Source organism: Melanerpes formicivorus, unplaced genomic scaffold, assembly GCF_026170545.1.
Source record: "Melanerpes formicivorus ecotype bairdi unplaced genomic scaffold, bMelFor1.0.p_v2 SCAF_14, whole genome shotgun sequence".
NCBI lineage: Eukaryota > Metazoa > Chordata > Aves > Piciformes > Picidae > Melanerpes > Melanerpes formicivorus.
In genome coordinates, this window is record NW_027142366.1 from 4,638,540 (window position 1) to 4,665,610 (window position 27,071).

At 45.7% G+C, this 27,071-nt stretch overlaps 1 protein-coding gene across 3 annotated transcripts; it reads left to right on the forward strand.

Moving 5' to 3' along the window:
• Positions 1-592: 592 nt before the first annotated feature.
• SNX8 (sorting nexin 8) lies at positions 593-26,829 on the forward strand. Of its 3 annotated transcripts, none has more exons than XM_068146665.1 (11): positions 593-698; positions 8,600-8,790; positions 11,733-11,850; positions 15,690-15,811; positions 16,175-16,255; positions 17,201-17,361; positions 17,768-17,900; positions 18,970-19,038; positions 19,836-19,985; positions 21,077-21,226; positions 21,942-26,829. In XM_068146665.1, exons 1-11 carry the CDS (start codon positions 641-643, stop codon positions 22,053-22,055), a joined length of 1,347 nt encoding a protein of 448 aa, XP_068002766.1. In that variant the 5' UTR covers positions 593-640; the 3' UTR covers positions 22,056-26,829. The 3 variants fall into 3 exon arrangements, with proteins under 3 accessions (XP_068002766.1, XP_068002768.1, XP_068002767.1); XM_068146667.1 differs by having other exon boundaries at positions 21,140-21,226; XM_068146666.1 differs by lacking the exon at positions 593-698 and adding an exon at positions 892-956.
• Positions 26,830-27,071: the final 242 nt, after the last annotated feature.

Here is a 27,071-nt window from a genome sequence, read left to right on the forward strand (position 1 = left end):
TCATCTGACTTGAAATAAGTACAGCCTCCCCCTGAATCACCATGTGACTGAAGGGCTGTCATATCACCGCTGCCAGCGATTTATCTGCTTTCCCCAGTGCACCACGAAATCTGCCTCAACTTCCCATTCTCAGCAACCATCCTTTCCACTTTTCAGGGGGAAAAAAAGGAATCGTGTTGGAATAAAGCTTGTATTAATCCCATGAGCCGATAACTCCCCCCACAATGCTTTAAGGTGTTTGACAGATTTATTGTTAATCTTGCAAGGGGTTCAGAAGCGCTTTGAGCAATCTAGGCACCAGCAGGGACAGCTTATTGCCTCCCCGAGTGCCTGAGCTGCTGTGAGGAAGCCGGCGCCTTCCCGGCAGCACTGAGCCCCGGCGCTGGAGCGTGGTGCCTCTTTATGGTGAAGTGCTGCCACGAGCGATGGTGTTTTGATGTGTCCCCCGACGAGGACAGCCCGGCCAAAGTTGCCCCGCGCTTCCTCGCCGTGCCCACAAGCCGAGCTCCCGCCGCCGCGGGCTGCGGGTCGCCCCGCGCTCCGGCCCCCGGGGAGGCGGCCTCTCCCCGCCCGCTCCGCCCGCGCTGACAGGCGGGCGTTGCGGAGGAAGGGGAGGGCGGCCGCCGGGCTCTGGCCTCACATGACTGTTGCCGCGATGGACGGCGAGCCGCCCGCAGGCACCGTGGGCGCCGGCACAGGTACGGGGCGGCGGGAGCCCGCGGGGAGGGTGTGGGCGGCGCGGCAGTAGCCCCGACGCCGGCGGCGCTGCCCCGTCTCTCGGCGCTGCGTGACGGGGCTTCTCGGGTGGGGTCGGGGCCGCCACGCCCGCCAAAACTTGAGGTAAAACAGCCATCGCTTTCCCGATCTCTCCCCGGGGCAGCGGGTACCGGACCGGCCCCGGCCCGCAGGGGGGATGCTCTGTCGCCAGGCCACGGCCGGGCCCCAGCGGTGCCCCGGTAGGTGGTGGCGGGGAGTTCCTTTCCACTCGTGAAGGTGGCCGCTGACGCTTGGTGGCCCTTAAAGGAGACTATTGGTGGGCGTCCCGGGCCGGTGGGTTTGCCGTGCCCCGGGGCAGCGCTCGGCGGCCGGTCGCGCCCTGGTGCTCGGAGGTCAGCTTCCCGAGGAGCCCCTCTGCTGGGGCTAGACCCTCTGCTGGGGCTAGACCCTCTGCTGGGGCTAGACCCTCTGCTGGGGCTAGACCCTCTGCTGGGGCTAGACCCTCTGCCGGGGCTTAGCGCGGACACCAAGCAGAACTTTTCCTCTGGAGAGTCGTGCGGCTGAGCGCGTCTGTGGGTACTGAAGTGACCTGACTTGGTGTGCTCGCACCCCCCCCGCCTAAGGGGACCCGGGGCCACGTTAAGCGTGCGGGGAGAATTACGAAGCGGTTCAGTAGGCGCTGTCACGGAGTCCCGGACGGAGCCACGTCTCCTCCTTACTGACCCAAGCCAAAAGCAGATCCAGCACGAAAAGGAAGGAGCAGCTCCAAACGCTGAAGTTTTAAGAGCGTGGAGCTGAGTGTGAGCTCGAGAAACTTGCAGCCAAATGCTGCCAGCACTTGGTGTGAAGTGAGAAACTGAGAGAGCTTCTGGGAGAATGGAGAAAATTATATGCCAGGCTCATAACAGTTACACTAAGTGAAGCTTTTAGAGGGCAAACTGGATAACAGAGTTCTCTAAAGTTCTCTTAAAGTGGCTGAAGTTTCATGCTGGCAGTGAATGTTCAGTGCATAGCAATTTGTACTGGTTTTGTTTTTTTCCTGTTTGGAAGGAAGGCGCTTACAAATGCATAAACTATGGGGAAAAAAACTATTTGGTTGGATTATATTCAGGATCCAGTGTGAGTGTGCTTTTGATAGGCCTGTGATGCTCCTGGTGCAGGTAATGCTTGTAAATAAACTGTCTTGGAATATTTCTGTCCAGGACTCATGTAAGCCCAGGCTGGACGAGGCTCTGGCCAGCCTGATCTAGTGTGGGGTGTCCCTGCCCATGGCAGGGGGGTTGGAACTAGATGATCCTTGTGGTCCCTTCCAACCCTGAATGATACTATGATACTATGATAAGATATTGGGATATTGAGGCAAAAAATGTCCTACTGTACCAAAGAGAGAGGTTGTTCAGTTATGTCTGTTAGAGAGTCACCATCTCCTCCAGGAGCCCTATAGAGATAAAAAAAAATTGATTATGCTTGATCCAATTAACTTCCATGTTGGTGATGGTGCTTCTCTCTGCTTAGCTTGATTTAGAAAACCTGGCTTTCCTTGACAAAAATTGCTTTTACCCTTGAGAGAAGGGGTCTAATGATATTAGCATAAGAAAAAAACAATGCTGTGAAAGCAACAGTGTTTTTATTCCTAGCATCACTATGCGAGTTCAGTGATCTTGGAAGTTTCACACCCTTATATAACTTGCTTGGAGATCAGCAGCTTGTCAGCAAATACTCTGGGAGGATTGAAGTCTCCTGAGTAACAGGAGTCCTGACAGGGATTGTTGATGCCCACCTCAGACTGCACATAAAAATGCTGTCTGTTGTATTTTGCAGGGTTAAAAGTAATGCAGTAAAGAGAGAAAAGGACAAGAATAGCGTCCAGTACCTTCAAGTCAGTTTTGCAGAGTCACTTGTATTGACTTTGTGGGGCTTCTGGTTTGGGGTTTTTGTGGTTTGTTTGTGGTCTGGTGTTTTGGGTGTGGGGTTTGGTGGGGTTTTTTGGGGGATTTTTTGGGGGTGTTTTTTGTTTTTTTGGCTTTTGCTCCCCTTGAGGCTGTTTTGCAAGGACTGCAGGGAGGTAACCCAGGTGTGTTGGCTGGGAAAGGAGCAGGGTGTCTCCTTCTCTTCTAATGGTCAATATTTAACAGTTTGTGCAGCCCGTAGGAGGGCTCGGTAGGGAGGGCCCTATCAGTGGCAGACAGGAGAATTTGCACATCGCCACTCTTGATTTTCCCTGCGATCTTCATGTTTCAGTGGGTTGGTGCAGTTTGGTGGAGAGAAAGCTACTGGTTACAAACATGGACCTGGTACAAAAAGAGAGGACTTCTTCCTGATTTTCAGTTGAGACATAGATGAGTTTGTTCTAACTATAAAACGTGTGAAAAGGCCATTGGGAGACTGACGTGTGGGGAATGGCATGCCCCCTTTTTTTAAGGCCTAAATGCTAAGATCAAGGCTTACCCCAGCATAATTAAGAGGGTGAGAAATGTGGAAGGAAGATGAGAAGTAAAATGTAATGATAAACAATTTCTTCTGATGAGATTCTACTGACCTGTGTAAAGGAAGAATGACTGTGGAAACTCAGCAGTTTTGTAGCCAAGTTAAAATACCCTTGTGGAAGTTTCCCTGGACGAAGTTGCATGTGTTCCTGCTTTTTGGGTTGCATTTTTGGGTGTGAATTACTACACTTTCAACTTCTTTGTTGGAGCTGTGTGAAAAAACACTGATAGTTTAGCCATCCTCCATCGCAAGCTGGGAAACTGCCTTAGTGAGGATTTGACTTTTTGTGGCTGTGGTCTTTGTGAGGGGTCTTTGATGGGCTTTTGTCCCCTAATCCTGTTATTTCTTCAATGTGTGCAGCTCCATCTCACCTTATTGTGTTTGCTACAGCTTGGGACTTGTGTCTTCATGGCTGACTTGTGCAAGGAATATGTTCCTTGTATTCCCAGACCTGGGAAAGTGCTTAATGAATCACTTGGTGATCTTAACAGCATAGTTAAAAGAACAGGGTATTGGTCTTAAAATTAGTTCTTCATTTGGTTGCACAGATTTACTGTGTGACATTCAACTTGGTGTTGGATGTTTTTTTCACTGTAGTGTGTGGTTGTGGTGTTTTGAGAAGCTCTTAGAAGTCTACAGCTATTTGGAATGCAGAAATGCATTGATATTTAAATAAAACTTTGATCACCTCACCTGTTGCTGAGTTGTAACAAGCAATGACTTCTCTGCTTCAGCTTGGAAAGCACTGAGTGTCGAGGAGCTATCTTAAACTTAGGTGGGGGAAAAAAACACACCCAAGTAAACAACCACCAAAACCATAACGATGCCAACCACCTGAACAACAAAAGCAGGGAGGGAAACCCACCCCCAGAACAACCAAAATTAAAAGCCAACCCCAAACTCCTCAGAGCAGCCGGATTTGATGTCTGCACTGAGAGAGCAGTGATGGTTTGTTTGGTTTTGGTGGTTGGTGCCTTTTTAAGAGGCAAAATAAAGTTTTAGAGCCTGTTTTTCAGCACCTAATTTTATGATAGCATGTGTAGTACTTTGTCGTGTTTGGATAGCTTGTATTTACAAGTGAATTGTGAGGAGGAAGGGAGACTTGCCCCATCTCCAAATCAGAGCAAAGCTGAAGAGGGTTATTTTTCCTGTACCCAGTAAAAACTGGGGACTTCTCTTCCATGCAACGTAGCTCTGTGTATCACTTAGCTTTGTTAAATAAACCAGACTGATTCCTTTGCACAGCTCCATTCGAAATAAGAGTTGCACAAGTTTAAATGCCTTAAAAACCCCAAACCAGTCACAAAGTTGACTCAATAAAAAAAAAGTAAAGCCTTTAATAGGAACAAAGTTTTCTTTGCCTTTTTTTTTTTTAATGTGTGTGTGACTTCTGTTTTTGTTTTCTTGTTTTTTAGGGGATTTCAAGTTATGTAAGAAGTAAGAAAGGGGGGAGAAAAAAAAAAGCGAGGCAAAGAATCCGTTTGAAGTTGTAGTTGAAAACTGCAGCAGCTTCCAGAGAGGTTGATTTGGGCACTGAGGTCTGGAATTATGGAGGAATGTGTTTGACACAATAAGGGGGAAAGGCATTTCCATAATTCCTGAGACTTTTCATGAGAAGACAGAAAGGAAAGGGAAATGCTGATGAATGACATTTACATTGCTGCTTTAGTATTCCTGGCCCAGGACTTTGTAGTGAAGCCCACATTTTTGCCAGGGAGAAATCTGAGATATCTGTGTACAGAAATAGTTCTGGTACTCCTTCAGTTTCCCATGGGCAGGGTCACCTCTGCTCTGCATGGTGGTGACCTGGGGTGGTGGGCAAGAAATCTTAGCTATTTCTCCTAAAGGCTTTGCTTCCTTTCAGGCTCCTTTTTCTTCCTAGAAAGTTAACTGCTAACGTAACAAATAATTCTCCAGCACCTTCTGCTTAAGTATGTCTAATAAATGTAGCTGATTAGCACCCTGGTGTAATAAGGGAGTTGTTAGTAGCAGTCATCTGTGAAATGGAGATAAGGCCTCCAAATTTGGTTGTCAGAACTTAAGTAGGGAAGGGAGATCTATACTGTGATTTACTGCCTCTGCTTCCAGCTCTCGCGGTGCCCTTTCTGTACTGGATGTGCTTGCTCACGTGCTCAGGCACTTGACATTCTTCTTTGGGTTTCATAAATGTGTCATTTTTAGAGATTTTGATTGAGGAAACTAGTAATTGTGGAGGGCAGATCTCTGTCTGGTTGCATAAATGGGGGTAATGAACGCTGGGCACGAACTAAAGCATGAAATATGTGGTGTAAAGTAGCGAAGCTTTCTATGTCACTTGTTCTCGGGGCAAGTTTCTCAACTGCTTTCAGTCCAAAGGCTACCTGACTTTGTTACCAAAAATAAAAGGGCAACCAACCCACGAATGTTTTGCAGTGTTTTCAGAGTTGTTTGCTTTTGTGACCAAAACAAAAATTAGGCCATCCTCTGAATGCTTCTTTCAACTTTTTCTTGTCATCTTGTTAGCTTCTTGTTTGCATGTGTATGCATACACACACACACATTCTTTTTAACTTCTCTATCAAATTGTTTTCAGTTTTGCCAGGCCCCTTCCTGGTATCTTATTGACAACAGATTGAGGAGCTGCTGTCGCAAGAGTCTAGCCAAAAAAAGCTGATTTTTATTTTGGCTGCTTCCCCGTGTTCCCGGGGACCATTCCGTAGCTCGTTTCTGTATTCACTTGCTGCTTTATGTACATAAACTTCACTAGATAATGATCTGCCGAAACCAAAGGGAATGTTTTCAAAATTAGCTGTTCTCCAGCAGCCGGTGCGTGATGGGGAGCATTAAGTGTTTTGTTACAATGCATGTAAATCCTTTTATGGGTTGAACACAGGAGCTCATACCAATGAGTTCCACTATTATCCACCATTCCTGGCCAGGGCCCTTGAGGCTGTTCCTGAATTGACTCTTTAGTAAGTAGAATGAAAAATGGGCTGAGGAATACCTTCAGTATATATTGCTCTGCAGGGTTAGAGTTAATGCCACCATAAGTGTTTTCTCAAGCAGATTAACAGCTGTTCCAAAGTCATCTTACTGTGTTCTCAGACCAGGGTTTGAGGGTGTAAATTCACTCTGGGTAGCTGTCTTCTTGATATGGAACATGCTGAGATTATTAATTAAACAGTAATTAGTCAAACTTGTTTGTACGGTTGTCTGATTTGTAGTATTTCGCATATTTAGACAAGGCTGAGATCTAAAGAAGCTACAGAATATGTCAGGAAGAACCAGGTGTGTGAACTGCTGATAAAGAGAAGGTATTTCCTTATAGGTGAATTTTAGGAAGCAAATTCAGAGAATAACTTGATGGAAAATGGCAAAGTATTACAAATGAGAAGAGCGACGTGACTGAGTTGTCAAAGAAATGCTGGGTCTGCTCTAGATCTCTCCACAGGGCTTTGCTCTGTAGTGGTCTTACAGGGCAATGTGGGCTCGGATCACTGTAATGATTCTGAGAATCCTTCTCAGCATCACTTTGGCTGCTCATGCTCCAGATTACAGGACTTACAGATGAAATGCTGAAGCATTCCTGGTTCATCCTGTAAGTATTTTCTCCCAATACCTATATTTTGTCACTGGGAGTGTCAGTAGTTTACTGGGCAGTGCTGATGCCCAGTTTAAGGAACTTGTCCTGTGAAAGCCCTGCTTTGTTGGTTGGCCAGCAGAAAGATAGAAAGCAGGCAGAGTGAATCAACAGGCAAGAGGAGCGTTGTATTAGTAGAGATTGGCACTGCTCTCAGGGAAGCAAGTGGGTTGCCCTTTGGCTAGCCCCGCTTTGGGAGGCTAGCTTGCAATGACTGCCTCTGCAACTTGAGCCCGTTTGGTTTAGCATCACTGGAATTCTGTATAAGCCTGTGTGAGTGTGTCTGTGTGTGTTTTAGAGGAGCAACAAAATGTCCTGTGTCATGCTGCATTTCACTGATGGGTCTTGAGCAATTAACCCCCAGAATTACAGGGGTGTGCATCCAGAGAACCGCTGCTCTGGAGAGAGAGGCTGTTTTGTTCCCTAGTTCTCTTCATGTGTATTTTTGACACTTGATTGTGTGGTTTGCTATGCCTTGCTGCCTCGTGAGAGGTCAGGTGGGCAAGGGGTTTTCTGCACTGCATTGTGAATTTTCTTTCTTCCTCTCCCACTCAGTTCAGCATTAATCTGAGAAGTGGCTATACAGATACCTTATCATTTTATCCAGCAGCATCCCATGTCAAGAACTAATTAGCTTGCATAAAACTTCTGGCAGGTGGCTGGAACTTTTTTAGAAGCTGCTGTGTAGGTGGGGTTAGTAGGTGATACATTGGTCTGTTAAAGCAGAGGTGTTAAGACTTGCTTCTCTGAGTCACATTGGCAGGAATCTGAAGCCTGATGAGACATGTGGGATAAGGTCATTTGTCCTGGGTTTGGTTTCCTTAAGCAGTTTTAAGGAACAAAGAATGAAGTGTCTGTTCTGAAGCTGCCTCTCTGAGGTATTTGGAGATTACCTGTTCTCTCCATTTGTCAGGGCTCGGATCATGTGAAGGAACAGGTGGTAAATCTTTATCAGGAGGAGGGCAGAGCGGCAGCCAGTCTTTTGGTAAGAGAGTACTCTGAATCTTTGCCCATTCTTTAATGTAGTGCCCACATTCTCAGCTGGCTGAGAATCAGCAAGGATCTCTCTCTCCACCTTTATCCAGCAGTGGTTGCATTCACTGTTGCAAGGTGTTTGGTTTTTAGCTAGAAGCAGTGGACCAGGTTGCTTTGAAAGATTGCAGCAGAGCTTTTTTTGTTGTGATTGAGGAGCTGTTGGGTTGGTAGCCCTTATTAGGCACTTGAATTTAAGCATATTGACATAGCAAATTACTGTAACTCACACCCACTCCAGCAGACTGCCATGGAGTTCAGTACAATTATGTCAGATGGAATGTCTCCTTCCTTTGTGATGCCATGTAAAATGACTGTGTTGAATTTCTGCAGCTCAGTGAAATGACACGTTTTTCTTTCCTTCCATGAGTTGTTCTAGGCAGGATCCAAAAGTGCTGAGCTAGGATTTTGTGCATTTTGGCAGATCCTGCTGTGGTGGGAGCTGGACAGACAGGAAATGCAGGCCTCTCTGCTGATTCACAGAACAAATTTGGCCTACGATTCTCCTTCTGCTTAGTAGAGATGGCTCTCTGACTCGGGATAATTGGTGGTGCTCCTGGGTGTTGTGAAGAGGGAGGTACCCTTGTCTTGAACGTGTGTGAAGTAGCATAACCTCCAAGGGGAGTGGCTTGAGTGTTGCATCACTGTGGGAGTACTGAGCGAGGGAAGGGAATATTTTAAAGCTGCATCTTTTACTTTATCTTATCAGCTCGACTGGACTGTTTTTTCCTTTTTGTCTTTTAGATTTGGCAAAGCCTCCAGTAAATGAACCGAGGGAACCGGAACAGTTTCTAATGCAGGCACCCCAGGGAAATCCACTGCTGCTTTCCCACACCCTCCAAGAGCTATTGAGCAAGGATAGTGTGCAGGTGGAGCTTATACCTGAGAAGAAGGGCCTTTTTCTGAAACATGTGGAATACGAGGTTTCCAGCAAGGTAATGAACAAGCTTTGCTCTGGCTGTATCCCCTTAAGACCATCTGTGCAGCTGCTCTCGACAGGGTCTTGACTAATCCGATTGATGTGTTGGGGGATGCTGGGTTTGGGTAGGTCAGGGCTGGCTTTTAATAGCAGAGTAGCACTATGCTTCCCTGACCTGGCCTTCTGCACTATGAAGCATCTTGTAACTGAGCTTTGGTGGGTGTTTTGCTAGCTTCCTTGGCTGAAACCTGAGCTCTGTACAAAAGCAGATGTTAGACATTGAATATTCTCCTAATGGACTGCTGTAGGTGACTTGGATGTTCCAGGCTACTTTGAGCCAGTGAAGAAATTGTGTTGGCAGGGTTGAATTATAGAATGGAACTAAAATCTTTGAAGGTACTGCAAATCCTTCTGCAGAGTCCAGGCTGCTTCAAGTTTACTTGCCTCAATCTGGAGCTGTAGCTTCCTGTCTTAGTTTAAGAGAAGACTGAAGATGATGTATCCTTTCCTCTTTCTAGAGCAGCCAGGGAAATAGCTTTTCAGTAGCTTCTGTGTGCTCTTTCAAGAAGGAAATCTGCCTTCAAAGCAGACCTGAGCAATTTGCATCTCCCAGGCCACCAAAGCTTAGTTACTGAGTAGCACTCCAGCTGTCCTAGTCACCGTTGTACACATTCAGAGACACATTTGGGTCACTTGTCTTAGTGATGTTTGGGGCTTTAGGTGTTTTTGATTGATGTCCATAAGTTTGTCAGGGACTGCCAAGAGGGTGGAAGGGCAGCCACAGTGAATGCTTCTGTGGGCTTTCTGGGACTCCTTGGTTATTCTTGCCCATGATTGTGGGGCACAGGGCTCAGTGACCTTGGTGGTCTCTCTAGGTTTTGAATTAAGGAACTCATTACCAGTTCTTTTCAGTTGGCTGTCACCTCCTATGGCTGTAGCTGTAGACTCAAAAAGCAGCATAGCTTGGCTTGAGCTTCACTTGAGAACTGCAATGTGAATGGACATCAGGTTGCAAAGCAGACAGAAGGAAGCCCTAGGGGTTGTGTCCATCGTGCTCCAGTTACGTGCCTCATTGCTTTAGTTTTGAACATACTGCCCCAATAAGTGGTGGGCAATGTGCAATGCAGCTGCAGGGAGAGTGAGTACAGTGTTATGCAGGCTTGTTTGCTGCTCCAGTAGTGGAATTTGTAGGAATTGTGTGTGTGTGTGAGGAGGGTTGTGAGTTTCTTACTTATTGATTATTTTAAAAGGTTTTCTGCCTCCTAAGTGTCTCATTCTGGATGCTTCCTAACTCCTTTGGAAAGAAAACCCAGTTCTTTTGGCCCTTTCTATGTATTGATCTGAGAAATGCAGGCTGAAGGATTAAGGTTTTAAAGGAACTTTCAATCTTTGTTTATAGATCTAACATCAGTAAGAGGCCTCTCTCTTGTGAAGTTCACTTAAAGCATCAGTCATTTGGGCTAATACTTAACATGATCTAAGACTATTTTGCCATCTCTGCATTTGAAAGTGATTTAGAGAGAGTTCCTAAGAGCAAGAGCTGAGGGACTTGTAGTTACTTTCAAGAAAAGAGCTCTCCAGAGCACTTTATGAGTGTCAGCACAATTTCTAATTGTTCTGTCTAGTTTGGAAGACAGTTTGAAGGTGTATTGGAATGGAACCACAGCACATTTAGGGATATTTGTAATTTCATGAGAAACCCTCTCTTCATTTTGTAGTCTCTGTCATCCTGTGTGTGAATTCCAGTTTTTAACTGAAAATCTTATTCTCAGCATGGCAAGTGGTGGGTTGATCCTGGCTGGATGCCAGGTGCCCACCAAAGATGCTCTGTCACTCCCCCACCTCAGTGGGACAAGGGAGAGGAAAATATAGTGAAAGGCTTGTGGGTTGAAGTAAAGTCAGGGAGAGATCACTCACCAATTACCATCATGGGCAAAACAGACTTAGGGGAATTAGTTTAATTCAGAGTAGGGTTACAAGAGATAAAGCCCTTAAACACCCTTCCCACCTCAAATCTGCTCCCAGGGAATGAGGATTGTGGTCAGTTCATTACACCTATCTCTGCCACTCCCTCCTTGCACTCTTCCCCTGTTCCATCATGGCATCTCTCCCACAGGAGAGAGTTCTTCACAAACCTCTCAAACTTGAGTCCTTCTCATGGGCTGCAGTTCTTCATGAACTGCTCCAACACACGTCCCTTCCACAAGGTGCATTCCTTCAGGAGCAAACTGCTCCAGGGTGGTTTCCCCATGGGGTTACAAGTCTTGACAGCAAACCTGCTCCAGCATGGGCTTCTGTGACTCCTGGAGTGACAGGTCCTGCCAGGAGCTGTCACAGGCTTCCCATGAGGTCACAGCCTCCTTCAGGCTTGTACTTGCTCTCGTGTGGGGTCCTGTGTGGGCTGCAGGGGGATACCTGCTCCACTGGGGACCTCCATGGGCTGCAGGGCAGCTTTCTGCCTCACTGTGGTCTTCACTGTTGGCTGCAGGGGAATCTCTGCGGTGGCAGCAGGAGCACTTCCTTCTTTACTTACCTGAGTGTCTGCAGGGCTGTCTCTCTCTTACATATTCTCATTTCCTTCTCTTACTGAACTTCTTCCCCTTCTTAAATGTGTTACCAGAGAGACTGCCAGCAGCAGGTCCATCTTGGAGCTCACTGGCATTGGCTTTATCAGACATATGTGAGAAGCTGCTAGAAGCTTCCCCTAAGGCACCCTTGCCACCCATGCAGTACCAAAACCTTTCCACACAAACCCAAGACACTGTAGTTAGAAGAATGCCATCTCTAGTCACAGTTGAAAGGTGACTGCCTTTGGAGTCTTCTCCCTCCTTCCAACCACAATGCCTCTTAAGAGAAGAAATACATTGTTTTGACAGCCTCTGGGCAGGATTTCTATGTTTTGTTTGCTGCTTGTCCTGCCTGTGTATTGATTTCTTCTCCCCCTTCCCTTACCTGCAGCGATTCAGATGCTCGGTCTACAGGCGCTACAATGATTTTGTGGTGTTCCATGAGATGCTGCTGCAGAAGTTCCCATATCGAATGGTGCCAGCACTTCCACCAAAGAGGATGCTGGGAGGTAAACCTGGGTCACCTTTTGACTGGAGGGGGTTGTGGTGCAAGCATGATTAAGGGCACACTGTGGAAAACAATCTTCTGCTTGGCTCAGGAGACAGCTTTGCTGTTGTGAGGTTCAGAGGTGTGAATTGTTGCCAGCCCAGAAATTCCCTGTAGGTAAAACATCAATGTGAAATTTCATTGGGGTTCCTTTGGAAGCTCAATGTCTGCTGACTCTTTGGGTAGGATTTGTGATTTTGTGTTAAGAGCATGGCAGAATTGTAGGTGTTGGGGTTTAGGGAAATAGGTTGTGTTGGTGATCAGTGCTGCAGTGCTAAGGGTGTGGAGTCAGTACCATGCTGTTGAAAAGCTGTGGGATGTACTCTGGTGAAGTGTCCAGAGTTGAAAAGGTTTGTGGAAATCCCATTGCTTTTAGAATAAACAGAAAAAATAGAATAGGATGGAATAGAATAAACCAGGTTGGAGGAGACCTTCAAGATCATCGTCTCCAACCTATCATCCAACACCACCTAATCAACTAAACCATGCAACCAAGCACCCCATCAAGTCTCCTCCTGAACACCTCCAGTGATGGTGACTCCACCACCTCCCCAGGCAGCCCATTCCAATGGGCAATCACTCTCTCTGTGTAAAACTTCCTCCTAACCTCCAGCCTAAACCTCCCCTGGCACAGCCTGAGACTGTGTCTTCTTGTTCTGGTGCTGTTTGCCTGGGAGAAGAGCCCAACCTCTGCCTGTCTACAACCTCCCTTCAGGTAGTTGTAGAGAGCAGTAAGGTCACCCCTGAGTCTCCTCTTCTCCAGGCTAAGCAACCCCAGCTCCCTCAGTCTCTCCTCATAGGGCTTGTGTTCCAAGCCCCTCACCAACTTTGTTGCCCTTCTCTGGACATGCTCCAGCAAATCAACCTCCTTCCTAAACTGAGGAGCCCAATTTCTATAGTGAGAGAAAAAGAAAGATCTGTATTAAAAGGTTTAAAACTGCAGAGGAGCTGGTTGTGTGCAACCAGCAAAATGGCCTCTCCAGTGGGAGCAGGCTTGAATCCATTGAGTTACTGCAAGGCCCTGACTTCACACAGCTAAAAAGTGAGCACTGATATGAAGTGAACAGCTTCAGCACTGCCTGTTACAGTATTGGCTTTCACAAACAGCCTTATGATGCAGGCAATGGTAATTGCACCCTCTCAGTTTATGTACAAAAAGGTGTTTTTCTGACAGATAAACCAACTGCCTTAAAAGTAGCTATCACCCCTGGTTTTGGTCTCCTGTTCTAAGAAGGAGCTTATTGATCTGCTCAGGATAGCTCCTCACAGGCTGCAGTCAGTGTGTCAGTTTGTTCAAGTGTATTTTAGTTGTTAGCATAGAAAGCAATGCAGTGTCCCAAGACTGAAGGCATAGCAAAGCTCCTTCAGGTACATTTTTTCACTAATTTGAAATATTTGCACTGGTTTTAAACTTTTATTTGGTATGTTGTATAACTGTGTAAAATCCTATCTTGTTTTATACTGCATCTGTGAGAGAAGCAGCTTTTTCACTGCCTGTCTCCTTGCCCATGCTGCTGAGCTTGCCTTGTTTCAATAAATAATTGATTTCAGTCAAGGAGTCAATGTATTGCTACAGTGAAGAGGGACTGGTAAACAGTGAGCAAAGCAAGGTGCAGAGTGAAGTGGAGCAAAGGAAAATAATAGTGCTGAAAAGCTTCAGTGGTCACCCGTCCTTAGGGTGGAATGCACACTGTGAACACCTTCCTTTTGGGGTTGTGAAACCCTGTTTGTTGAATTTGACCTGATTTAAGTGTTCTCAGCCAGAACTGACAAAATTTCCCATTCATCCAACACCTGTAAGCAAAGTCACCTTCTCTGACCTCAGTGGAGGGAGGATGCTTGAAAGAAGTTACCAATATATATCCTTTGTCAGTCACCGTTGCTTCCTTGCATCACCAGGGTGGTGATGCTCCTGTGCATTCCCCAGGGCATTTCTTCCCAGAGTTATCACAGAATCACAGAAACATTCAGGTTATAAAAGACCCTCAGGATCACCAAGTCCAACCAACAAACATACTCTACAAGGTTCACCCCGAAACTGTGTCCCCAAGCACCACATCCCAACCACCTTTAAACACATCCAGGGCTGGTGAACCACCTCTCTGGGCCGCCCATTCCAGTGCCTGACCACTGCCATGGTCAGTCTAAACCTACCCAGTGGTAGCTTGAGGCCATTCCCTCTTGTTCTATCACTGTGAGAAAATACCAGCACCAACCTCTCCACAACCTCCTTTCAGGTAGTTGTAGACAGCAATGAGGTCTCCCCTCAGCCTCCTCTTTTTCAAACTAAACAGCCCCAGCTCCTTCTGTTGTTCTTCATAACATTTATTCTCCAGGCCCATATTATCATGTTTAGGAAAAAATCTGACAGGATGAGTTCCCAGACTGTGCCAGGAGTACAGACCTAATGCAGCCCAAAAATGTGTTGAGACAGAGGGTGGTGTTGGCCTTTAGTCCAGTGTCTGCATGTAGAAAAGCTGCCTGAGTGGTCTGCAAACAGGAAAAAGGAAATGGAATGGGCAGTTCTTGTTTCTGAGCAGGTTAATGGGCTGACAAATGGAATGGCAGGACACAGGATTTGATGGATTAGTGTAGGTGTGTGACCCTTGCAGTATCTTCAGTCCCAGAGGTGGATGGACAAAGCTACATGCTTTTTTTGTACTCACTATGCTTCTCTTCTCAGTTACTCTCTTATTTTCACCATGGCCCACTTTGTCTGGTGAGGAAATAATCATCTGCTCTGCTCATTTTGGAGGATAGCAGCAAACTGAGGAAGTGTGTAGATGATGTCAGAAATCTCCATGTAGGCTAAAAAGTGAACAAAGCAAAAGCGAGATCTGCAACCCTCATGACGGAAATATCACTTGATGGGGGATACTGCACTAAGGATCATGATAAAGAGTCCTTGCAGGCAGCAAACTCCCAACTTAAAGCTGAGGCTGGCAGAGTAAAACCCTATCATGATCTGGCTGTTGTCATGGGGAAGAGATTTCTTTGCTTTTCCTCTGTGTTGCTTTCTTTTCCTTCAGCCTTGCTTTAGTTTAATTTGCCATCTTTCCTGAAAAACTCCAGGGACTTTGATTTACTGCCTTACAGCAGTAAGATAGAAAGTATTCCTGTCTCAGGAAGATGAGCAGAACTTTCTTAGGTTGACAAGGACCTGCCCAGCAATCTGCAAATCACTTCCTGACATCTTGCATGAGAAAGATGGGTACTTATCTTGAACAGGCAGCTAAAACCCTTTTATTGTCACTCTAGCCCTGAAGTGCTTAAAAGTGTGGAGGAGGAACAGATGAGGGTGCAGAAGACTGAAGCTACGACTTCAGAATAGTGAGCAAAAACGCCATAGTTATTTGTGGGATGGTCACTTTGCAAGTGGCAGTGATCCTTGCAGTGGCAAACAACAGAATGTTGTGCTGCAATTCCAAGCCCCAAACACGGTGAGATTCCCCTCTGGGTTCCAGCTGCAGAACTGATGCCAAGGAATAAGAATCTTTGTGTGCCCACAGTTTGCAGGCTGAGGCTTCAGGTCTTAGATTTGGTTGTTTATCCTGCTTACCTAACCCACCCTGTGGAATTAACCACACAGAGGTAATTGTGCTGGAGTTCAATGAGATGTAAGGAGCCGCTTCAGTGGATATTTATTTTGGTGGTCAAGCCAAAAGATCTGTTCTAGGGAGCTGACATGCTATGGGTAACCATTCTTTGGTTTTGAGTACTGAAGCAAAGGTTTTAAGGGCAAGGCTCTTCTTTCTCAGCAGCCCTTGTGTGTGAATTGAAATTGAATGTTTCTTCCTGTAGCTGATCGAGAATTCATAGAATCCAGGAGGAGGGCACTGAAGCGTTTCATAAACCTGGTGGCTCGACATCCCCCCTTCTCAGAAGATGTACTCTTGAAACTCTTTCTGTCCTTCAGTGGCTCAGTGAGTACTTGTTAGCAATAGTTTGAGTCTGCCTTCTTCACTATCTTCTTCGCTGGGCACAGAGTTCAGAGCTGCTTTTCACCTGCATGTTGTTGCTTCCCACGATGAGGAGAATTTTCTCTCAGTATGTATTTCTACAGCTGGAAAGCAGAAGGTAATTCCACTCAGTGTCAGGAGTGTGGTGTTTTGAAAGTGATGACTGTTCTTGGGGGAATGCATGTTATACTTTTCCTTAAATCAAGCCTAAGCTGGGTAATGCTGTGGCTTCTAAGTTGTGCCTTACCGTCGCGTTATGAGACCCGTGTGAACTTCCTGTGGGTTACTTTGTTCTTTCATGCTCGTTTGTTTCTGGATCTTCTCCAGGATGTACAGAATAAGCTAAGGGAGTTGGTCCAGGGAGTAGGAGATGAATTTATGACCTGCAGATTAGCTACCCAGGCCAAGGTATGTATACAAATTTCTTGCAACATTTCACTGGGGTTTAAATGGCTCTTTCCTCCGGGTCGATCAGTTTACAGCATTTACTGACTGATGGAGATCTCAGGTAGGAGAGTTGTTTCCAGAAGTGTGAAGGATTTGTAAGCTTGTGATTTTATCAAAAAGATCAGCTAACTGTTTTGACTCTTAAGGGCCTGGTATTTCTAGCCAAATGCTGCTTCATGAATATGACAAAGATTAAACAAAGAGTGCTGCTCAGAACATGTGTCTCAGAGTTTGTTGTACTTGCATAAGAAGCAAATGCACATACTGCACAATTTAAAAGCTAGTAGATTGATGGCTTCCCCATATGTTCATGCCCTCATTCTGTCATCTTCTCCCTGTGGGAGAGTAATTTGGGCTGTTCTAAAGAAGCTAGTTGCGAGTTCTCCATATCTGTTTATCCCAGTGATTAGCGCTATGGCAAGTTTTAAATACACATTCACTCTGTTCATTGAGCAATTTTAAAGCAAGTTGTTGCACAGGTTCCTGCAATGCCAGCAAAAGGTTTTGCAACTAGAGCTTAATTCAGGCTTTTACCAGCAATACAGAAGTCAGAAAAAGCTGAACTTTCAGTGCATGCTTGACTTTGCCAGGCTGGCAGTTAGTCATAGCACCAGATCACAACCTGTGAGCTTGAAACCTTGTTTTAAATCCATAGTAGAATAGCAGATTTTGCTAATTTTGTCTACAACCCAGTGTTTGAAGCTATTTCTTCCTCTGGAAAGAGAGATCTTTGTATGATATCTAACTTGGACACCTAAATTGTGAAGCTGATCTCTTCTGGGTTGTTACAGCATGGCGTGGGAGAGTGAGCACAGGAGGGAAGCCAGTTTCTCTCTCTGCCCACAGTTAATGCATGTGAACGTGCCTCTGATTTATCCACTAGAAATCTCTTTTGCCCTTCTTCAGGACTTCCTTCCAGCTGACATACAAGCCCAGTTTGCTGCCAGCAGGGAGCTCATCAGGAATATTTATAATAGCTTTTATAAGCTCCGGGACCGTGCAGAGAGGATAGCTTCTCGAGCCATTGATAATGCCTCAGATCTTCTCATATTTGGAAAGGAGCTAAGGTAGGCTGGGGGCAAGAGGATTTGCTAATGTCAGTGTTCATACTGTGGGGATTTTTTCTTCAGAACACAAAACTGTTGTAAGGTTTATCTGTGAGTGGTCTGGTTGGAATCAGTATTTTCAGAGCATGCTAATGGTCAGCGTAATTTTTTTCCTGCTATAAAACAAGGAGATGCCAACCTTCCACTAAGGCTGCACTCCTTAGAACAAGTTGAAATACAGATACCTTGACATTCAGGTGCTGGTTGTAGTGCCTCTTCCCCCAGGATTTACACAGCTCCGAGTTTGTGATTGTGCTGTAGTAGCTCAGCACTGCCACCTGTTTAGGCGGGTTTGAAACTCTCAACTGCTCTCTGCAAAGAAGTGGAATTTGTCTCCTAGATCTGAACGCTACTTATCTCCTTCTAGTGCTCTGGGCTCCGACACTACACCGCTTCCTTCCTGGGCTGCTTTGAATAACAGCACATGGGGGACTCTGAAACAAGCCCTGAAGGGTCTGTCTGTTGAATTTGCACTTCTGGCAGATAAGGCTGTGCAGCAGGTGAGTTCTCTGCTTTTTGCAAAATGAAGGAGCTGCGTTGCTGCCTTCCCTTTCGTCTTGAGTCATGAGCTCTGTGGACATAGGCACTTAGAATTAAGAGGGAGATTGCAGTCCAAACTCACACCTTCAACCATCAGCCTGCTTGTTCAATCTTCACTGACAAAACTGGGCTGTGTTTAAATGGAAGGGAAAATAAAAACCAAAAAGGAAGGAAAAGCTTGCTTTATTTTTTTAATCTCAGACGGTAATTGGACAAGTTGTGCCACTACCCTGGGCTGTCCCAAAGTGCTGTGTTCTATCCTGCTCATCTGCAGAGAATCCAGAAGGACTTATTGCTGAACCAAATTCTGACATTTGTGTGCTTAAACATTACATGAGAGTCATTCAGACAGAAGCCTCATATTCCTGTGTAAGTGTGCAGTGTGATAATGACTGTTAGAATAATGTGAGAACATGACAGTCTGGGGAGGAAGAGTAGTAGTTTGTCTTCATTTCTCTTCCTCTCTGTGTGTTAAAATACTCAGCATGCTTTTGTAGATCAGTCAGACCAGGTCTTTTTCTCCAGAGTTGATGCTCCTGAGAGCTTTATTGGTACCTGAAGAGAAGACAGTAGTTAGTAAAATAAAAACAAAGAAGCAGTGAAATTTGGCTTGGCTGTCTCATCTCTGCCTTCTGATGCATGAACTGTTATGGAGAACATGGAGGTGTTTACAGCCTTACTGGGTTAGTTATCTTGTAAAAGGGAAGGTGAAAGATTGGAAGGACCTGCAAGAGCAAGAAGCTCCAGGCAGGGTGAGCTGAAAGGGCTGATGTGCAGGACTGTGAAACTAAGTCCCCTTGTCATAATAGGCAGCCAGTTGGAAAAGCTGTTCCTGCTCCAGTCAGATCTTTGTCCTGCATACTGAAGACTAAACACTCCAGTGCCATCTGAAAGACTTTTGATGGGGTTGTGCAAGTGCTGATGTGCCCTGGAGAATACAGGCAGGCATGGTGTAAGGATGTGAAGAACAGTGATGTCTGTTCTTGCCAGGCTTACACAAAATGTGGTTTTTTTTCCCTTGTTTTCTAGGGTAAACAGGAAGAGAATGATGTGGTGGAGAAGTTGAACCTTTTCCTGGATTTACTCCAGTCCTATAAAGTGAGCTCTGCTGTTCTTCTGCCAGTGAGAAAGTTATTTAGAGCAAGCTTGTGCCCTTCGTAGGGTGTAACGCAAAGTGGATGGAAAACTGTCTGGGAGGCCAGTTCAGAGGCCAGCTGGGCATCGGGTAGAGGGAGGGGAGTGGCTGTTGGCCATAGCTAGCTCTGTAGCCATGCTGATCAGCTCATCTTGTGATGAGGACTTGCCAAATGACAAACCCTGCAAAGAAGCTAAAAATATGACTGCTCGAACTATATGGATCAGCTAACTTTTGGCTGCTGTTGAGTCAAAGCAGTGAGTTAGATCCCTGCTGGTTTGTTCATGGAGACATGAGTTCAGTTACAAATGAAAGAGGTTTTGTTTATACTCATCTTTGTGTCACAGGCACTTGTTTGTTGGGTTTTGTTTGTTTTAGAAGCACCTACTGAAACTCTGTGTGGCAGCCTGAAATTCCCAGGCCTGGTCTGAAATTGAAGGACACTGGCAAGCTCTTACCACAGTTAATTGCAGGCACTTTATTGAGAAGGGCACAAAAGATAAGAGGCCTGATAAGAGTCGAAGTGTTGGCAGAAGTGATGCTCTGGATTGCCTCTTGAGCTCACTGGTCTGGGTCCAGGAAGTTTTGTTCCTTGAATTCTTAGCTGCCAATGTTTGTTTTTTGAGTTTGGGGTTTTTTTTTTACCCTCTTGAGAACAAAGAAACAAAAATCTGTGGCACAGTAATTACATAAAGGGGGACTGTGTGTTTGTGTTCCTGATGTACTTGTGTGTTGTTTTTTTTTTGCTTTTCCCACAAAGGACCTGTGTGAAAGACATGAGAAGGGGGTGTTGCACAAGCACCAGCGAGCGTTGCACAAGTACAGCATGATGAAGAAGCAGATGATGAGCGCCACCGTGCAGAACAAAGAACCAGAATCGGTGGAGCAACTGGAGTCTCGGATAGTGGAGGTAGGGCAGGTGCCTGGGAGAACAGAAAGTGGTAGTGGACTCCTGTAATGCTGCTGCTGTGAAACTCAGCCATGTTTGCAGGCTGAGTGGGTAACCTGTGCTTCGGGTAACGTGAGCGACCTGCTGCGCTACATGGAAAATGCCTTTGCTTTCCTCACCGCTTGCACTGGTTAGGCTGCACCTCCAGTACTGTGTCCAGTTCTGGGCTCCTCAGTTTAGGAAGGAGGTTGACTTGCTGGAATGTGTCCAGAGAAGGGCAACAAAGTTGGTGAGGGGCTTGGAACATAAGCCCTATGAGGAGAGCCTGAGGGAGCTGAGGTTGCTTAGCCTGGAGAAGAGGAGACTCAGGGGTGACCTTATTGCTCTCTACAGCTACTTTAAGGAGGGTTGTAGACAGGCAGAGGTTGGTCTCTTCTCCCAGGCTACCAGTACCAGAACAAGAGGACACAGTCTCAGGCTGCACCAGGGGAGGTTTAGGCTGGATTTTATGAAGAAGTTCTTCATAGAAAGAGAGATTGGCCATTGGAATGGGCTGCCTGAGGAGGTGGTGGAGTCACCATCACTGGAGGTGTTTAGGAGGAGACTTGACAGGGTGCTTGGTTGCATGGTTTAGTTGATTAGGTGGTGTTGGATGATAGGTTGGACACAGTGATCTTGAAGGTCTCTTCCAACCTGGTTTCTTCTATTTCTATTTGCTCTTTGGCAACACAATATTTTTAGGAGCTGTGGAACACAGCAGTCTGCATGGTAGAAAGTGCAGTTGCTCCTGTATCAAATTGATCCAGGAACCACATTTTTAGGGTTTTAGTGCAAGTTTGAATTGCTAGTGTGGTGAGGAATGCTGTTTCCTCCTGCTGCCTGGTGGAAAGTGCAGTTGCTTCTGTATCAAATTGATCCAGGAACCTTTTTAGGGTTTTGGTACAAGTTTGAGTGGCTGCTGTGAATTATAAGTTGGACTTGATGATCTCTGAGGTCTTTTCCAACCTGGTTGATTCTGTGATTCTGTGGTGAGGAATGCTGTTTCCTCCTGCTGCAAGTGAACCTCGACACCCTGTTCCTGGGAATGCATTTCAGAGTTGCTCCTCTTTCAGCAAGAAAATGCTATCCTGACCATGGAGCTGCGGAATTACTTCTCTCTCTATTGCCTGCATCAGGAGACGCAGCTCATCCACATCTATCTGCCTCTCACCTCTCACATTTTGGGGGCCTTTGTCAACTCCCAGATCCAGGGTCACAAAGAGGTGAGTGCTTCTGGATTGTATTCTGCCTCCCAAAACATGAATGAGAATGTGTATTTGTTTTCATCCATGAGCCTTCCTCCCTCAATCATCTGTCCAGTTTTGTAACTTAAGTCACCTAAGGTCTTTCCATTTTGGGGTAAGAATGAAGACTGGCCTCTGACCCCTCTGAAAGACCATATCTTCTTGCAGCATGTTGCTTTGTTTTCCTTTTGTAATTCTTCTTCAGCTATCTGTAGGGTGGGAGAATCCCCAGCCATGAAGTAACTGGCTGCTCTGTCATGAGTGATGTGTTTGCTAGATGAATCTGGGGTTTGTTGCGCTATGCAGAAATCATGCAATAAAGAGCAACTTCTTTCTTTTTGCCTTGAATCCAAGATGAAATATGGCTTTCAGCACTTCCCTTTCACAGGCTTTCTTGCATTTGTTATTTTAGAAAAGTCTCACCTCCTTTAGTCTCTCCTTCCTTCCCGTCAGTGAAGGAATTTAACCAAGGATGGGAAATCTCCCTCCCGTGCGTGCCCTGTAAAACCTTTGTAGAGCTGCATTATAGTGCACCGGTCAAAAAGAGACAATCTGGGTCCCCTGGACTTCCCCAAACTACTTCAGCAAATGTGTTGTGCCTTTGAGTACTCTCAGCCTGCTGCTAAAATACAGTGTGGTGAGATGATTGCCTGCTGTGATGTCACGTCTGTTTGCTCTCTCTTTCCACTCACAGATGAGTAAAGTTTGGAACGAACTGAAGCCGAAGTTGAGCTGCCTCTTTGTGGGATCTACTAATATGCCAACTCCACCATTGTCACCTCCAGAGGGAAACTTCTTCTCCAATTAAAGCTCTGAGAACCTAACATGGAGCAAGAAGTGCAATCAAGAAAGGGGTGGGACCTCTACCTCCAGATGTTAGAATGAATCCTCCAAACAGCTATTTTTTGTTGTTGTTCTGTTTTGTTTATTTTGATACCGCTGCTTTGAGCTGCTCTGATTTAGACAGACTGGATGTGGGGTAGGACATGGATGGAAAGACAATCTCTTAGTTTGGAAATGCTCTGGGGCAGAGCTGATCTTCATTGTCTTACAGACACTCTTCATGGGGTCAGGGTGAGACCTGGTGCATTCGCTGTCCATTGTTGCTGAAGCCTCTGTACCTTGTACTAAGAGTCCTCCAGTCTTGTTTCTCTGCACACATGCCAACACCTCTCTGAAGTGCTGAGGTGAGCAGGACATGTGGAGCATTAGCTTGTCAGAGAGATGAATTGTCTTTTAAGCTTGGGGAGGGCCTGTGTTAGGGGCATTTGTGTGTAACGGAAGCTGAGCGCCTCCTCCCCCTCCCCCCCCATCCTGTTGATAGGTGTCTAGATTTAATTTCTTACTGCCAGACTTCAGCACAAAGTAGGTGAATGAAGTAGTTGGAGTCCCTGACCCAGCTGGGAAGGGGTTAGTGCTGCTGTGTGACAGTCATTTCTCAGTGAGGCTGGGCAGGCTGCAGTGTCAGCGTGTTCCAATTCATGGTTGCAGGGCAGCCTAGGGACTTGCTCAGACTTTTTCCGTTTGGGGCCAAAGACAGCTGGGTTCAGGAACCCAGAGGAGTTTGCCTGACATAAATGAGAAGATAATTGAGTCCAACACTCCCTACTGGTGAACCACTCGTAGTGTATGAGCACGACAGCTACAGGTAGCTTGTTTATTTTCTTCTGGAGTTTGTGGCATCCATCTGTCAAGTAGCTGTTGAGGACTTTTGGAGAGCTGCTGCCCCAAAGGCTCAGTGTTTTCTTGGGTCTAATAGCAGATGGAATATCCTGTTCCACCAGCATGCTGGGACACAGTGCTGATAAAGTTCATGAGCAAAAAATCAGTGTTTATCAGGATGTTACTGTCATTCTTCTTTCCTGGCTGCGAGTGGCATTGGAGTGTGTTAGTGAAGGAGAGGAGACAATTAAGTGAGAGTTCTCTCTCTCTCTCTAAAAATAGCACAGTCCTTGCTAATGGGGTTTTCCAAATGATTTCTGCTTGTGATAAAGGGACTAAACATTCTCCATCTATCTCCAGTGACTTTCCCTCACGAGGCAAAGGGTAGGAGAGCTCAAGTGTCCTGTTACTGTAGGGGAAATTGTGCACATCCTCCAGGGAAACTGTAACTGAGGAGACTGCAAAGGGACACAGCAAACCTACGTGAACAGGACTCTGCTGATCCTAACTTCTCTGGGACCAAACAAATGCCAAAGGGGAATTTGAGATTTGGCTTCTTAGCATTTTCTTTGAGTGGGTAAAAAGGAAGCACACTAAACAAGGATGAATGCTCACTGGCAAACTGGAACTGTTAACAGTATTTTTCCTGTTGGGGAACTTCCCCATTAGCAGGAAATATATTTAAATCCTCCAATCACAAAAGCTTTTTCTCTTTTCATATTTTTGGGGTTTGGGTTTTTTTTTTTCCCCCTTTCAATTTAGAAAATTCAGTGCAACATGAAGCAATTCCTAGTCTAGGTGGAAATTAAGGATTAGTTTCTTTAGCTAGGAGCAAGGTAATGAGTTACTTGCCCACTTTTGTGAGGCTGGCTTAACTATTACACACAGCCCTCAAAACATGGTGAAGTGCAGTTAGGTAGATTTCTTGGGTGCTGGGACTTAAGGAGTGTGTGAGGTGTCTTGTTTAACAGCCTTGCTCAGAATCCATTATTAAGAGCGTTTAATAGCAGTTCAAATGTTAACTCTCCAATGAGTCTTTCCTCCTGCTTATTGGCCTTGTCCAGTGAGGTACAGTAGCTGTGAATGGTGGTGACAGATGAGGTTTTCTCTCCTGAAGGTCTCCAAAGCGACGCAGAAGAGGTTTGCTCACAGGCCAGAGCAAACTGGCTGGTGAGGGAAGTGCTTCTGCAGTGCAGTAACAAGGCTAGTGTCATCTCAAGAATGGCACCAAAGGTTTTACTGCTTGATCTTGTCTTGACTAAGAAGACAGTTTGTGGTTCAAGTGCAGAAAGCCTATAGCCATAGTTTCCAACACTCCTCACCCCTGCCATCTTTAGAAGGTGCTGGCTGGTCATGGCCAATCATTTGATTAGTCTTTGTTCTCCCTCATTTAGCCTTGTTTGCCTCATATGATGAGCAGTCAAACTGGGGAAATACTGTGTGGTTTTGGGCAAGATCTGATATCTGCATAATGGATCTTCTATGTCATGTGTCTGGCTGGGGTAGATGACCAGGCTGTGTTCTGAGGAGCACCTGCAAAGTATTAGCTGGAATGAAACTTTGCACTTCTCACATTTAGGAAAAAGTTACAATGCTGAACTTGACTTAAAACCAAACAAAATACTCCCCCAAACAAACAAACATCAAAGCCATATTTGGGCTTTAGACTAACTCCTCCTTGTCCTGTTCTCCTTCAAAGCAAGAATTCTGCTGTCCAAATGCAGAGGCTGTAATAATGGCAACCACAGAGCACATTGCCTATCAAGAAACTGGAATTCATTTGCTTTGAGAAAACACTCATTGCCCCACTGCCAGCCCCTGCCTCTTTGAGGAGGGCAGTTTTGGGGCTGGAGCTTCCTTGGTTTGATTTTTCCTCTGTTCACTGAGCATTTTGGGACCAGAGGCCTGGTATTCTCAAAGCTGATGTAGCTAGTGGCACTTTTGAGTATACTTTGTACTGGACTGCCAAGCTTCTGTCTAAATACCTGCACAGACTATTTCATGCAACCCTTAGTGTGCAAACCTTATTTTTGGGAGACTGGTCAGTGTGCAAATAGCACCATTGTTTACCTCATCATGTGAGGGATTTCTTTGCTGTACTTGTTCTGTTTAGTTTAGGGATCTGTCAGACTTAGAGTGCAGCATCAAGTACCTTCCTTCCTCTAGAAGGATGCAGCAGGGAGTCAATCAAGTTGACTTCAGCTGCGTCCTCTAGTCAGTGTAGGGGAAACAGTTCTAGTTACCTCCATGCTATTGCCTTCTGCTATATGCAAATGAGAACAAGACTTAATGAAGTTGGTTCCATTGCTGGTAGCTGGGTAGATTGCAATAAACACTAAGAAACCAGAAGACTAATAGGGTGCTTGCTGCCTATCCAAGAACTGATGCTCCTCTGAGCTGTAGCGCCAAAGAGTTAACGTGCCTTCTTGAGTGGAAGCTTTCAATGCATTGCTTGAGGTCAGGGGGACTTCCCTGTGGTCAAAACTGTACTGGCAGAAAAGGCCTCCTGCCTTTATGTCAGTGTCTGTCATGGAGGTAACAGGGTAGCAGACAGCTGAGATCCTGCAACTGCCTAGAAACTGTTTTATCAAAAGGGCTGTATGCTTTTGTTGCTCCTGAGGTCTCTGCTTTGAGCTGTGACCTGGCAAGAGAGAGGCTTGTTGACCAGCACCATGCATTGAAACCCTTTCCCAACTGCATTTACAATACAACTTAATCTCAAACCCTTTCCCCACCCTGCTCCTTCCATCTTCCTCCTGAGTTGCTCCTCCTAGGTTGTAACATGTTTTCAGCAGTGCCTTGCTGCATTCCAGTGCTTTTACTCTTTGTGCGAGGGAATATCTCTGGAATTTGTAACAGGCTAATTTGCAGTCGACAGTTTGTGTCACTCCCTAAAAAGACAAAAATCACCATCTGGGGACAGAACTTCATTAAAACATGTCAGTCTCCACAGCTGCTGCAGCAGTAATGTCACATGAGCTCAAAGTCAGTGCTGGTGAAAGCATCTTCATCAAAGGAGGGAGCTGACTGCAGAAGAGGGGATAGCAAATAAGAGGTGCAAGCCTGAGCCACACTTGTTCTTTTGCTCTCTCTCTCTCTCCATGCAATTTACAGTTTCCACTAGGAAATAAGACAACAGATATTGACTGCCAGCCACTCCCCTTCCTACCACACAAGTAAAGTAGCTTTCAAGCCACCTAGTGTCTATCCCCTTGTGCTTCTTTTCTCTAGGTGCCTGGAGCCATTCTGTTAGAACAGCCAGAAACCCTTACTGCTTGTCAGAACTAGAGACAAATATCAGAAACTAAGTAACTTGGTGTGCAGCACAAAAAGAAAAGGTGTTAACTCTTATCTCTAAGTTGAAGCTGTGGCTTACTGAGCATATCAAGTAGGGCATTTTTGAGTGGTATAAATTATTCAGAACTGCTGGAGGGACAGAAGAAGCAATCTTGCTCAGAGGGTGTGAATTCTGCCTGCCTGGGATATCCTGTATCTTTGCTTTGCTCAAATAGCCTTATGTATGAAGCACTTTATCCAAATGCAGGAAGTAAAGAACTATTACTACAGCTGGTAGACTGGAAATGTTTACAGATCCTGTATTACATTCCAAGATTCTATCTGTAAGTGTTATATGTCTTTGTAAAAGTGTTTAAGAGACTAAACCCAACAAAACTTGTGTAAGAAGTTACATATGTGGTGTGTTATTTCTAGCACAGCTTAATTGTTTGCTGCCCCTGCTACTCCACATGTAGCACAGCCTGCAGCCAGAGGTGATGACACTCTGCAACATGGGCTTGCTGAAAGTCAATTTTCTTCAGCATATTTTTACCTGAAATGCTCAAAACAATTCCATGTTCATGGCAGGAGCTGCAAGAGTGAAAGCAGGGCTCAGTGTCATTAATTTATCTCTGACTTATAGAATAAACCAGGTTGGAAGAGACCTTTGAGATGGAGTCCAACCCATCACCCAACACCACCTAATCAACTAAACCATGGCACCAAGCCCCCATCAAGTCTCCTCCTAAACACCTTTGTTTTCTTAACTCCTATAATCTTACACTACCTTCAGCTGGGGAATCCTGGAGAGATCTTCACCTGAGCTTTTCACAGCACTGGTCAAGCCTTACCTAGTACCAGGGAATAATGCTGAATCCCTCTCTAG